Source organism: Ranitomeya imitator, chromosome 1 (assembly GCF_032444005.1).
Source record: "Ranitomeya imitator isolate aRanImi1 chromosome 1, aRanImi1.pri, whole genome shotgun sequence".
Lineage (NCBI taxonomy): Eukaryota > Metazoa > Chordata > Amphibia > Anura > Dendrobatidae > Ranitomeya > Ranitomeya imitator.
Genome location: NC_091282.1, coordinates 1171994726 through 1172008626, shown reverse-complemented (window position 1 = coordinate 1172008626; position 13901 = coordinate 1171994726). Strand labels below are relative to the sequence as shown.

Sequence of the window (13901 nt, the reverse complement as noted above, 5' to 3'; positions counted from 1 at the left end):
CTGCCTCCAAGTCTGCTCCCTATCAGCCTCCCCCCCATCCTCCACCAAAGCCTCCTGTGCTTTCAATAGAAGGGATCTTCCCATGGTGGTGAGGGATTGCATTGCAGCCCTGTAGGAGGCATTCATCTCCAAAGAAATGTGGTTTTGTGTGTTTAAGTGGGACTATGCTATTGGATTTGGAAGTGCCTGGTGTAAGGTGCTGTGCCTTTAAGAGCAGTGTGTTTGTTTAGAACCTCCTCCTCTCTCAGGCTGCAATGTGCAGTTAGTTAGCAGCCAGGCTCAGGGAGGCAGCATGCTCAGTGTATGCTCTGTATATCCAGCAGGCTGGAGTGACATGCTATGCAGTCAATGAAACTAACTTACTGTGCCCAGATACCAGCAGCCTGGCACAACCTGCATGCACCAAGCCTGAGGATATCAGAGTAATACAGGGGCAGGACACAGAGCCTGGCGGAGATGCAGAAATCCATTCACTGCCTGGAGGATTGCTCTGGCTGCTGAAGGCACAATTCACATTCATCCCACTGTCCACTGACGGGAATATAAAAGCTCAGGAGCAACAACAAAAAAGAGAAGTTGCTTTTTATTTTCTGCTCTGTGACATGAGCACAAGCCATGCACTTTGGATAAGCAAGCGTTGTGCCAGGTTACAAACTTGTGAATAAAACAAGTTCCTCGAGAGACTGGCAACCCTACCAATTTTTACGTATCATCTTCTAAGCTCTTTTTTTTTTTTTGGCATTTTTCGGTTGGGTATTTTTTAATTTTTTTTTTACCAAATGCTTTTGGGATTTGTGAAGAAGAAAATGTGTGGCATTGCTTTTTGGAAGCTGTCCATCTCGGTGGGGTTAGTGTTGGTGATCTTGAGTGAGGTGGCACCTCAGCCGTGCCCGGCCCATTGCACTTGTACCGGAACGACGGTGGACTGTCATGGGCTAAATCTGCGCAGCGTGCCACGCAACATTCCCAGGAATACCGAACGACTGTGAGTGTATATCTCTTATTATCTACTATTACGGGTTGAACAATCAGAGAACCCAGAATATAATCACCGGCATCTTGTGATGTTTGTCTTGGACACTCTTAATGGTTAATATCATTGGGAGCCTCTTAGTAATTTTGGGGGGGATTTGGGGACGAAAGCAGGGACCCCTAAAGAAGCCATTTCAATATCCAAGAGAGAATAGAAATGCCATGTAGATATCTGACATAGCTTTTAAAATAACCTTCTGTAACCAGGAAAGGTCTCTGATTACCCGTCAATAATGTCACCTAATGCTAGCAGACATAGCGTTAATACGATAATGAGTGCATAGAAGACTTTATTAGGCAAGTGTCATGCTCAATTTGACTGAAATTCCAATTCTTCCCTACTGCGAACCATGCTTTCCCTCTTTACAGTCCCAGCAGTTTTTTGAGCTCGACCATCATCAATATTTCTACATGACATAACAAATGGCGCAATAGCCTTCTCTCTTCACGGTGGCATCACTTCTCTCCAGCCATGGGACGCAGGAGCATTCATCCTGAAACAGTTTCCCAGTGTGCGCAGATGTAAATCCTTCAAGCATTGCCTTTTGCCTGTAGCACATTACTGGAGCACTTAAATCTCACAAGGGCAGAGAACACTACACAGTGCCGGTGACGTCAATCATGGGAATGAGAAAGTGTCCGGTTTATCAGCATCACTTGGTTTGGCTGGAAAAATGCCACTTTCTTCTTTTTTTTTTTTTTTTTTTGCCCATGATTTAAACGATACTGTTTTGGGACAAAAAAAAAAGTTCTCTTTGACAGTTGAACAATGTCGTAAAAAAATACCAAAGTGGAAACCTTAAACTGAGATCAAATTCTAAAAAAAAAGTTTTCGAAATCAGACTCAAGATCTTGTAATTCTTCTCTTTCTTTGGGGGGGGGGGGATTTCTTGGTTCAATCAAAAATATTAAAACTTGAGGTGGTTGACACCTTTTAATGACTAACTGAAAAGATGGTAACAGATTTCGAGATTACTCAGTTCTCTTCATCAGGCATAGTACCTGATGAAGAGTAGTCTCGAAAGCTTGCAATTTGTTACCATCTTTTCAGTTAGTCATTAAAAGGTATAAACCACTGAGGGCTCTCAAATTGTAATAATTTTGATTGAACAAGGAAATCACTCCCCAAAAAGAGAAGAATTACAAGTCTGATTCCAAAATTTTTTCTATCTTCTGGCTAATACGGAACAAAGATATATTTTTCCTTGGTTCAATCAATTCATAGATAGTCACCGGTGGAATCTTCTCTCTTCTTAAGATGTTGACAAGTCAAAGTTTAGGCAAATATTCTATTGAATGTCCTGACATGTAGATATAATCTCTGAATAATATTGTACTAAAATATGTCATGGCTGCTATTGTCTGGGGAAGTTTCCCTCTTCTAAACTTTTTTTTGTTTGTTTATGGGCTTCTGTGTAGAGGAGACTACTAATCAGGAATCTCCGTCTCATTCAGACAATGTTTAAGGACAGGCAGTGGCCATAAAAAAAGTTGATTTCCAAAGCAATATATAGATTATTGTAACTGTATATCCATTATGGTGTGATCATTTAATATGCAATAATTGTTGTGTCGCGAAGGTGGGGGTTGTCCAAAAATACTCCGAAACAGATGGCCCAAATGCTTTTTCACTTTTTTTTCTTTTTAAATAAAAAAAATAAATAGATTTAAAAGTTTGTTTGGACAATCGAGTTAATTTGGAGTTTGGTTTAGTTGCACTGGCCCATATGAGGGCAAGGTTAATTTGAGATGGTGAACTGAGATACTAGGTAAAGTGTTACTGTGCAGACGCTATATAAGTGCTAAAATAACACTTATTATCTAATTTAAGCAGTGTGCTGGTGATTTCCTTTAAAATATCCCAAGAGTTAAACTTTTTTTTTTCCTTGCCTAGTTTAGAATCTTTTGAACTTCAAAGACTTGATACTGACTTTTTTTTTTCTTAACCCAGTCATGTTTATATTAGGAAATCGGGCCATTATACCCTATAAACAGCCTTCCTGCTGTTTTCCTTCTTAAATTATTAAAAATATTTTTATTGCTGCGTGATTTTACGATTAATGGAAATTTTTTTGTTTGTTTTCTTTTAACAACTTTAATTATTCCTTTAGCATTTTTTTTTAATTCAAAGTCCATACAATTAAATATATTTTTAATTTAAAAAAAAAAGTTTCTTAGAGGTTGCACTGTGCTGATAACAGTTATTTGATGTCTAACTAAAATTATTTTATGGTGTCTTCAAAGATTTTTATTTTTTTTTCAAAAACACTTTTAGAGCCTTCTTCGAGATAAGGTTTCCAAATGTGTTGCTTTATCAGGTGAAGTTTGGAACCTAGTTATCTTTTTAAGATAATATTGATCTCTTGCCAAAAAAAGTTTTAAACTTTTCCAAAAAGTAAAAAAAAGTTAAAATAGAGACATTACTAAAGTGTGTATGCTGTAATGTGAAACCCTTATATATTTCATAATCTTTTTTTTTTGCATTTTTATAGTGATCTGAATGGAAATAATATTACAAGAATAACCAAGACAGATTTTGCGGGTCTGAAGCATCTACGTGTCTTGTGAGTATTTCGTATCCTCGTGTGTATTCTTTGGAAATCTGAAACTTTTTTATAATATTTTTGAAAAACTTTTTGACAAATGTTTATTGCGCAATAGATTAATTAGCAAAAAAGAGAGAAATATTTTTAATGAAAAAAAAGATATATTTATTCTGAAAAAATATAATATATAGTTTTGTGAGTTTCTGGATATTAGGTAATGTGTGGAAATGACATGTTTTTTTTCAATTCTAGAAACAGCTTGAAGGATTGTGAAAAGTTACTTCTGCTTATTAATAACATAACTTCTGTCATCTGCAAGTGATTAGTTATAATTGTCATTGTGTTCAAACACTTTCACAGAAATGTAGCGTATTCTGCTCAGTGTTATCTCCGCTGACTATTGCTTTCAATTAAAAAGTGAAAAAAAAATCTGGTATACATTCTCTTTAAATAGTTCTATAAGTGCTGACAAATTAGAATTCCAAAAATGAAAAATGTCCTAGTTTGTTGTTTTTTTTAGTAGTAGAAAACTTTAAAAAAATAAATGGCGGGAGGCGTTTATTGCAAATTTTTAACCAAACAAAAATCTCAATTTATCTTTCTTTTACTTTTAAATAGTTTTGCGCAACTTTCCATTTGTAGCCACTTACAGATTTTTGTAGAATTTTTTTAACTTCACCTTGTCATTTTTTTAACTTTAGCTTCCAGTCGTATTATATGTTTGCGTCCTTAAGACCAAAACACATATTCAAAAATATAAAAAAAAATTGAAAAAAATGACTAAATGATTTTGTCAAACTTTTGTATTTTTGTTTTTCTTGTACGAGTCTTTAATTTAAGTTGACATCACATTTCATTTTAGAGTTTAGAAGTGGGAATTGTTGAACCTGTAAAATGATGCCAATCAGGCCTTTGTCATTGAATAAAGACTGATGCGATGTTAATGCTTTGCTGATTAGTGGTGTATTAAACCACGTCCTCACTTTCTTCCTTTTTTTTTTACAGGCAGCTTATGGAGAACAAGATTAGTACTATTGAAAGGGGAGCATTTCAAGATTTAAAAGAGCTGGATAGACTGTACGTATTTTCTATTTGCGTACTTAACTTCTTTTTTTCTTTTCGCTTAAAGCTTTTACCTAAGTAGAGAGATTAAATAATCCAAGTGGGAATTCATAATTTGGATGTAAACTGTTCTGCCTTCATAAATGCTGATTCAGAAAGTTTAAATTTAGAAGTTGGAAGTCCCCAGTATGTAAGAGTGTAAAAAAAGACTTAGCTTAAGCTAGGAAAGCTATTTCATTGCTTTCTTTTTAATCTAGGTTTTCCGGTAGGGAAAAAAAAAAATTAAGTGATTTGTCTTTAAATGTATTTTTTTCCCAACTACCAAGTAACATAACTGTTTAGGAAATTATGCGCAGGGAATTACAGATTATTATTCTTTTCCTATGCCAGTACTTCTACCATATAATTAGGAGCTTTCAGTACACATTATGTAAATGTTAATAGCTAGCATGGATGAGGGCAGTCTTCCAGGAAATTGTCCTTCTTAATTAATAGAAACTAGGCAGGAAAACTGGATTAGCCAGTTTATTTACCGCCTCTTATTTGACTTAAACCACTGATTATGGGTCCAACGTGAACAATGATGGACGGTCCAAGTGATGTAAATGCATTATGGTTGAAACATAATATATATTGCTGTGGCAGCTATGCCTGAACTGTTTGCAAATTGATACCAACAAATCCTGACTTAATGGAGGCCGTCAGGTTTCTGGTACTTTTGATGACAAGAGTTGAACTGTAGAAAGCCAAATACGTTGAATGATCTTCCTTCGGTAGGAAAATTAAAATAATTGCTTGGAAAATTTAGTAGGTTTTGAGGAATGGACTCACACATGCCTTATATCTGTTAGGCCCCATTTTTTTTCACGTGCATAAAAATAAAAAAGGACTGATTTTCACTTGTGTGCCGGTTTGAATTTTCATCATTGTCTGTTCTGGTCATCAGATTTTCATGAGTGATTTTCTTTGAGTGCCATTCATGATTTTTTCATGCATAAATAGAAATGTATGGGTGATTTTGCTCTCATATTAGGAGCAAAATGGACTTGTCGCTGTGATTTTTTTTTTGGGTGGACACATGGTGCGCAAAAAAAAAGAACAGGAATGTGAGTAGCATCATAGACTTTAATGGGTATGTGTTATAACCAAGAAAATCATAGAGAGAACACATACATTATTCACCGACATTTGGATGAGGCCTTAGATCATTGGCTGATCCCACCAGAAACTATGTGCCAAAATTTTTTGCTGTCCATGTTCATCACATTAATGTTGGCAGGTTCCTCTGAAAACTTTATGTCCATGGAGTTCTCTTGGCTGTCTCCTGATACTGGCAGGTATCCTGGAAGGTGAGCATCGGACATGTCAACATGCATGATCCATTGTTTGCCAAGAGACAATCTCTTGTGTCCATCTACCCACTGAAACAAAATGTATGCTTGGTCAAGCCAAGTCTGTATGCTTGTAGAGTATTTGGCTGATATTTTATTGTTTTCTCACATATATGGCTTGGATGCTTATGAAATCTCATGAAAAGACCTTAAATCATAAAATAATTAAACATAGAGGTCAACCTTGTGTTTTTGTGCTTTTAGGTAGTTTCAGATAATAATCAACCTTCATAGGTTTTGTCAGTCCCCACTTTTAGCCCTTATCCACTTTATTTACTTGTGATAGTTGTATAATAAGGTTTAAATCCTTGCCATTGTTATCAGAGATGAGTTTTCTTTGTTTTTTCCCAATGTGTTTTGTGTAATGACATCATTAATGTGTGTAAAGCGCTGCGGAATATGTTAGCGCTATATAAAAATAAAGATTATTATTATTATTATTACAACCCAATGTTTAAATTTAGACATTCCTGCCATGTCCCAGATAAGAGCCATAAACGACTGTAAGGTGTGATCACAGAAAAGATAGTGTATGAAAGGCTATCAGGACAGCAGTGTTTGTGTCTATGTGTTTCTTAGCAGAATTTTTCCTTCATTATTTCATGTACAATATTTCAGCTGACGTAAAAAACAAGGTCAAAAATTTAAAAAAAAAGGAAAAAAGGAAAAAAAGTCATGACACGTTTTCTGTAGTTTATAACAAGCCCATCGAAAGTCTTTCATGATGTAAACTTCTCAATGTTATCTCAATATGGCCAACAATGTTCACTGACTAAAAAAAGGGTAAAGGTACCGCCACACTCAGCGACGCTGCAGCGATATAGAAAACGATCCGACCTAAACTAGATCGCTGCAGCGTCGCTGTTTAGGTCGCTGTAGAGACGTCAAACACAGCAACTCCAGAACGATGCAGGAGCGATCCAGTGACGTAACGGCGACTCACTTATCATTCTCGCTCCATGTAAAACGTTGCTGGCGTCATTGCTTTTGATGTCAAACATGACGATACACGTCGATCTAGCGACGAAATAAAGTTCTGGACTTCTAGCTCCGACCAGCGATATAACAGTGGGATCCTGATCGCTGCTGCGTGTCAAACACAATGAGATCGCTATCCAGGACGCTGCAACGTCACAGATTGTTGTCGTTCTCGTTGCAAAGTTGCTGAGTGTGACAGTACCTTAACAATGTTTTGAACTTTTAACTTTCAGGCTCCTTTTCTCACCATCCACTACCGTTTCGAACGTGAGACTACCATAATTTTATAGACAATCCTCTTGGCTATCTCAAAACATAAATTTGACTTGCAGCTATTTAGCATATGGTTAGTTATGTAGATTCTTGTCATGTCACTGCATTATTACTGTTTTACTCCTGGTGGTGGAAAAATCTTTTTCTTCCAGTATACTACAATTACCTGTTTTCTCATTCCCTAATAGTTCAATGTGTTATTAGGTTGATTCCCAAGTGAAAAGGCAGTGGTTCAAATCAAGGAGCAGCCATAAAGAAGATTTCCCAAGAAAAGAGAAACAGCATTATCCAGCTCATCGATAGCAGTCTCTTGACCAAGTAAATTGCCAAACTGCACCATTTGAGCGCCATGACAGTTGGAAGAATACAAAATGAAGTCCGTCCATCCATTCAAATGTCAAGAGGTGGACGCCCAGGCAAACTATTGGTGTCAACAAGTCGACTCATCACAAGTGGAGGTGGCTCGCATGCTTCTTAATAGTGAGACCACAGACCTCCATGTAAGCACCGTGCGATGCATGTTACATAAGTCTGGAATGGTGGCCTGAAAGAAAGTGAAGAAGCCTTGACTTTAATATCATCATAAGAAGCTTCTGCTCAAGATTGCAAAAAAGTACAAAAAGTGGACAGTAGAAAGTCAACAGACTAGGCTCTGATGAGTGCAAATGAGTCTGGAAAAAACAAGGATTCAGGCAGTGTTGGGAGCCAAAGGTGTAATTTCAAAATTCTGACAAAATAATAAAATTTAAAATTTACATAACAAGAATCTGCATAACTAATCATATGCTAAATAGTTGCAGGGTAAATTTAAGTATGACATATCCAAAATGATTGTCTATAAAATGATGGTAGTCTCACATTCTATGCAATAGTGGATAATAAGTTATGGATCCTGAAAAGTCAAAAGTTTCAACTTTTTTTACCATTTTACTCGTCGGTGTAATCGACACATTTACTGTAGAGATAATTGATATGATAGGATCACAGTTCCGTGTTGCACAAAGACATAAGAGAACTCCCGTAGACTTATGTGGAGCTATGCCTCCATTTTCATACAAATACATACAGATGTTTATCTGATAGGTTCCATATGGTCCTTTGGATGTTGTAATGTTCAGATATGCAGAATACCCAAGGAATGCCAAGCTGTTTCTGAGAAGCATAAATAAATGTTGATGAAAACATCAGTAAATCCAGATAAGGGTTCAATCAGAATTCGATATGTTTACAGGTCCCTATACTCTAACTGATCGACCGAGTGAGAGTTTGTTCTGGATTATTTGCCTTGTAAATGTGGCATCGCTCAGCCAACGAACAACCTAATTAATCAGCTAGTTGCAACTTTTATGTTTATTAATTTGACTTGGTTATATAGTGCCATTATGTTCCTCAGTGCATTACAGACATCATCACTGTCACCATTGGGGCTCAGAATCTAAATTCCCTAACAGTATGTCTTTGGAATAAGGGAGGAAAAAAGAGAAACCAAAGTAAACCCACGCAAATGCGGGAGAGCATACAAACTTTTTACAGATGTTGCTCTTGATGGGATTTCAACCCAGGACCTCAGTGATGCAAACTCTATGTAAACTGAAGGATCAAATTAAAGATCATTCTTCCCCTAATGATTGCATTGACCTCTAAACGAGCACAGATCATATTGGTCAAGCTCTTTATAGTACTCCTTCATCTCTATCTACCACCCTACCTGTCTACTGGATTCCACTAATGACCTAAGACTAACATCCTCTGTAATTTGAACCTCTCACTCCCATTTCCAGGACTTTTCTCGTGCTGCACCAGTTTTTTTGAATGCAGTACTCAAAAAAAAATCTTGGTAATTCCCAGTATCCACAGTTTCAAGCATGCTTTAAAAACACATTCTTTAGACTGGCCTATCACCTCAACCCACTAATCTAACTATCCCGTGTTCTCTCTTCCTCATACTCGTTAGCTGTATGTATCTGTACACACAGTGTCTGGCAACTGGTTCATGCAGTGTTATTTGAATGCCAGTATATCTTATACTAATGGTTGGACCATACACAACAAGAACTTTTTTGTTTCCTCACTTTTTCCTCATGTCTTATTTGGTTTGCACAAGTCCCCTCTGAATTTTAAAGTACTGCGTAATATGTTGACACTATAGAAATAAAAATTATTATTATTATTATCAATCAACACCCATTATGGACAAAAATTGAAGTAGACCTAAAGGACATCTGCTACAATATGGATTTCCTTCCCTAAATAATAAAATAACATTCCGATTTGGTCATTTTTACGTTGAGAAGTTTCTTTATGTCTACTGTTATTCACCCTAAGATCATTTTCTTAAAATAGAGTTTTATAATGGTATCAAAGATTGCAGTATAGAACATGAAACTTGTTGAAGGTTGGAAAAATGAAAGCACGGGCTCTTGTGTTGAAGCAAATTGTGAAATAGGGAATCATGTATTTTGTATGTTTAGATACAGTATATGTACATACAGTATACGGTATGTTAGGACTGGCGGAACGCACTGAGTAAATAGTGAGATGATATTTGGTGCGTTCGCAGCTCGGGGTCCACCATGCAGGAAAGAACCTGCTGCTGGCAAATGGCGGCACTATATGGCGGTGGAAGCGAACTCTGTTACATCACAGGGTCGCGGTACCACACAAAGAGCGCAAGCAAGGAGTCACAGAACTCAATCCCAAGTCTCGGGAATAGAGTTCCTCTAGACCACTTGCACTCGACACCGCTACTGGGTGTCAGACTATAACAAATAATAGTAAATTAAAGCACAAGAGTGCGAGCAGTGCCGCATTGGCGGACGCCACCAACCACCCAGACTTGGGTTAGAGAAGCGCTCTATTAGCGCACGGCACCGCACTGGCGGTCACAGCAATAGACGCTGTATCGTATGTTTTAATGTTGATAACTTAAGGTACCTTCACACTAAACGATATCGCTAGCGATCCGTGACGTTGCAGCGTCCTCGCTAGCGATATCGTTTAGTTTGACACACAGCAGCGATCAGAATCCTGCTGTGATGTCGGTGGTCGGGGCTAGAGGGCCAGACCTTTCTTTGGTCGCTGGCTCTCCCGCTGACATCGCTGAATCGGCGTGTGTGACACCGATTCAGCTATGTCTTCCCTGGTAACCAGGGTAAACATCGGGTTACTAAGCGCAGGGCCGCGCTTAGTAACCTGATGTTTACCCTGGACACCATCCTAAAAGTAAAAAAAACAAACGCTTCATACTTACCTACCGCTGTCTGTCCCTCGGCGCTGTGCTTTCCTGCACTCACTGTGAGCACAGCGGCCGGAAAGCAGAGCGGTGACGTCACCGCTTTGCTTTCCGGCCGCTGTGCTCACAGCCAGAGCAGAGAAGCACAGCGCCGGGGACAGACAGCGGTAGGTAAGTATGAAGCGTTTTTGTTTTTTTTACTTTTAGGATGCTATCCAGGGAAAACATCGGGTTACTAAGTGCGGCCCTGCGCTTAGTAACCCAATGTTTACCCTGGTTACCGGCATCGTTGGTCGCTGGAGAGCGGTCTGTGTGACAGCTCTCCAGCGACCAAACAGCGATGCTGCAGCAATCGGGATCGTTGTCTGGATCGCTGCAGCGTCGTTTAGTGTGAAGGTACCTTTAGTCGGGCGCTAGACAGCAGACATCCACCTTTTGCGAGCAGTCATACACAAGGCAGGGGATGTTTAAAGAACAACTTGCACTCATCAACACACACACGTTTGCAAATGTACACTAGCGCATGGCCGTGCGGCCATGCAAACCTTTTATAGCTGCAGCAAGTACAGGACCTTCCCAGGACCAATGGGAGGCTGCCACAGAAGTTGAGCACCTTCAGGACGTTCCTACAGGACCAATGGGATTTGCTGCAGTATCTGAGCATGTGACCCTTGATCTCCAAAGAGAGATCTTACAGTGGGCATGCTCAGAAGGGGAAAAGTAGGACTTAGTCCCAAAAACGTTCTTGCCGCTGCCCAGTACTGGCTACAATGGCAGAAGCTGAAAAGGCAGCAGTAACGCTTTGCACAGAGTCAGACTGAGCGAGATGCTGGGACCGACGTCTCCGCTGAGCAGACTCCACTGCGGCAGGAGAAGAATGGGAGACCATAGCGGAGATAGCCTGAGATTCCCCTTGTGCAGAGGTGGGAACTCGACCCCTAACAAGGTATATACTTCTGATTCTGAATTATTATGTCAATATTCTACACAATACTTTAGTATTTAAAATACATTTATTTTTTAAGTTTTCCATTTTATTCTGTGTTCACACAACAGTCTGTGTGGCAAATTCCTTAAACTTTTCGTTTTCAAAACACACTATCTCACATAGGGGTGCGTTATGCTTGAGGGGAATTTTGTCATGTTAGCTCTGAATGGTCTGTTGTCGGAGTTTTTCTCAATCTGGTCAGAACAGCAGAGAGCCCATATCTCAGTGGCTTGTGCTGTAGGTATAGATGTGTCTGAGCTGTTTTATCTACCCGTAGATTATCTGTGTTCCAATGAGCATTGATTTATGAATTTGCCCTCAGCCGTAACTAAATCTGCACACTATCAGTCCTTACTTCAGATGTTTGCATGCTCCTGATGACAGTGTTTTACCGTGTTACTTCTTTTATCTGGATTTTTGGCTACAGCTGGGCCTTATAAGGCAAATGTTTATACTTGTATTGAGCTTTCTGTCATTTTTTTGTCTTAATCCACTATCAGCCAGCCTTAAGAGGGAACCCCCAATGGTATCCTTTGTTCAGTAGAATTCAGTAAAATGGGGCAGATGATGCCACTCTTTTTAGCCTATGTTTCGTAGTTGTCTGTTATTCTAGGCATAGCGGACTACCAAGCTTTTGTGTCCACTTAAAGCAGAGGCGAAATGGAGTCCAGTGACTCCATCTGCCCTATTTTCCTGACTTTTTTTTTTGGACTGTCAAAATTCCATCTGTAAGGCCGGCGTCACATACAGCGTAAAACAATACGGTCCGTATATTACGGCCGTAATACACTGAAAAGTCCCGAAAAAAGTGGTCCGTAGCTCCTCCGTAGGCAGGGTGTGTCAGCGTTTTTTGCGCATGGCATCCTCCGTATGTAATCCGTATGGCATCCGTACTGCGTGGTTTTCTCGCAGGCTAGCAAAACCAACATACCGCTATAGAAGTGATCCATGTGTCCCAAAAAGAAAAGAAAATATATATATACTGTCTATATATATATATATATATATATATATATATATATATATATATATGTCAGTAGACACATATATTAGAGAGAAAAGCCGGTAATTCAGTGCGGTGTACAGTAAAATCACACTGACAGCTTACAGTAGAATAGGTAGAATAAATGTGTACACATAGAATAGGTATATATATATATATATGTCAGTGAGACACATATATGTATATATATATTAATATTTATTCCAGCGCTAGACAGCTTGAAAGCCGGTAATTCAATTACCGGCTTTTTCCTTCTCCTTCCTAAAACCCGACATGATTTGAGACATGGTTTACATACAGTAAACCATGTCTTCTCTCCATTTTTTTTGCAGATTCCACACTACTAATGTCAGTAGTGTGTATCTGCAAAATTTGGCCGTTCTAGCTCTTAAAATAAAGGGTTAAATGGCGGAAAAAATTGGTGTGGGCTCCCGCGCAATTTTCTCCGCCAGAGTAGTAAAGCCAGTGACTGAGGGCAGATATTAATAGCCTGGAGAGGGTCCATGGTTATTGGCCCCCCCTGGCTAAAAATATCTGCCCCCAGCCACCCCAGAAAAGGCACATCTGGAAGATGCGCCTATTCTGGCACTTGGCCACTCTCTTCCCATTCCCGTGTAGCGGTGGGATATGGGGTAATGAAGGGTTAATGCCACCTTGCTATTGTAAGGTGACATTAAGCCTAATTAATAATAGAGAGGCGTCAATTATGACACCTATCCATTATTAATCCAATACTAGTAAAGGGTTAAATAAAACACAAACACATTTTTTAAAATTATTTTAATGAAATAAAAACAATGGTTGTTGCAGTATTTTATTCAACGCCCAATCCAGTCACTGAAGACCCTCGTTCTGTGAGTAAAAAAACATAATAAACCAACAATATACTTACCCTCCGCAGATCTGTAACGTCCAACGATGTAAATCCTTCTGAAGGGGTTAAAACATTTTGCAGCAAGGAGCTGTGCTAATGCAGGCTGCTCCTCGCTGCAAAACCCCAGGGAATGAGGCTAAAAATAGATCAATGATCTATATTTAGCTTTATTTGCGGTGAGGCGCCCTCTGCTGGCTGTTCATAGATCGTGGGAAATTACCTAGAAAGCTCCCTGGCTTTCTAGGTAATTTCCCACGATCTATGAACAGCCAGCAGAGGGCGCCTCACCGCAAATAAAGCTAAATATAGATCATTGATCTATTTTTAGCCTCATTCCCTGGGGTTTTGCAGCGAGGAGCAGCCTGCATTAGCACAGCTCCTTGCTGCAAAATGTTTTAACCCCTTCAGAAGGATTTACATCGTTGGACGTTACAGATCTGCGGAGGGTAAGTATATTGTTGGTTTATTATGTTTTTTTACTCACAGAACGAGGGTCTTCAGTGACTGGATTGGGCGTTGAAT

General features: G+C 39.0%; 1 protein-coding gene across 2 annotated transcripts in view; it reads left to right on the top strand.

Moving 5' to 3' along the window:
* The first annotated feature begins 256 nt into the window (after positions 1–256).
* The window catches only part of SLIT2 (slit guidance ligand 2), a 391877-nt gene continuing 378232 nt past the window's right edge, over positions 257–13901 (top strand). For both annotated transcript variants that reach the window (XM_069744688.1, XM_069744689.1), the window contains exons 1-3: positions 257–985; positions 3525–3596; positions 4584–4655. In XM_069744688.1, coding sequence (XP_069600789.1) covers positions 780–985; positions 3525–3596; positions 4584–4655 — 350 coding nt within the window. In that variant the 5' untranslated portion in view covers positions 257–779. The remainder of the gene's footprint in view (positions 986–3524; positions 3597–4583; positions 4656–13901) is intronic.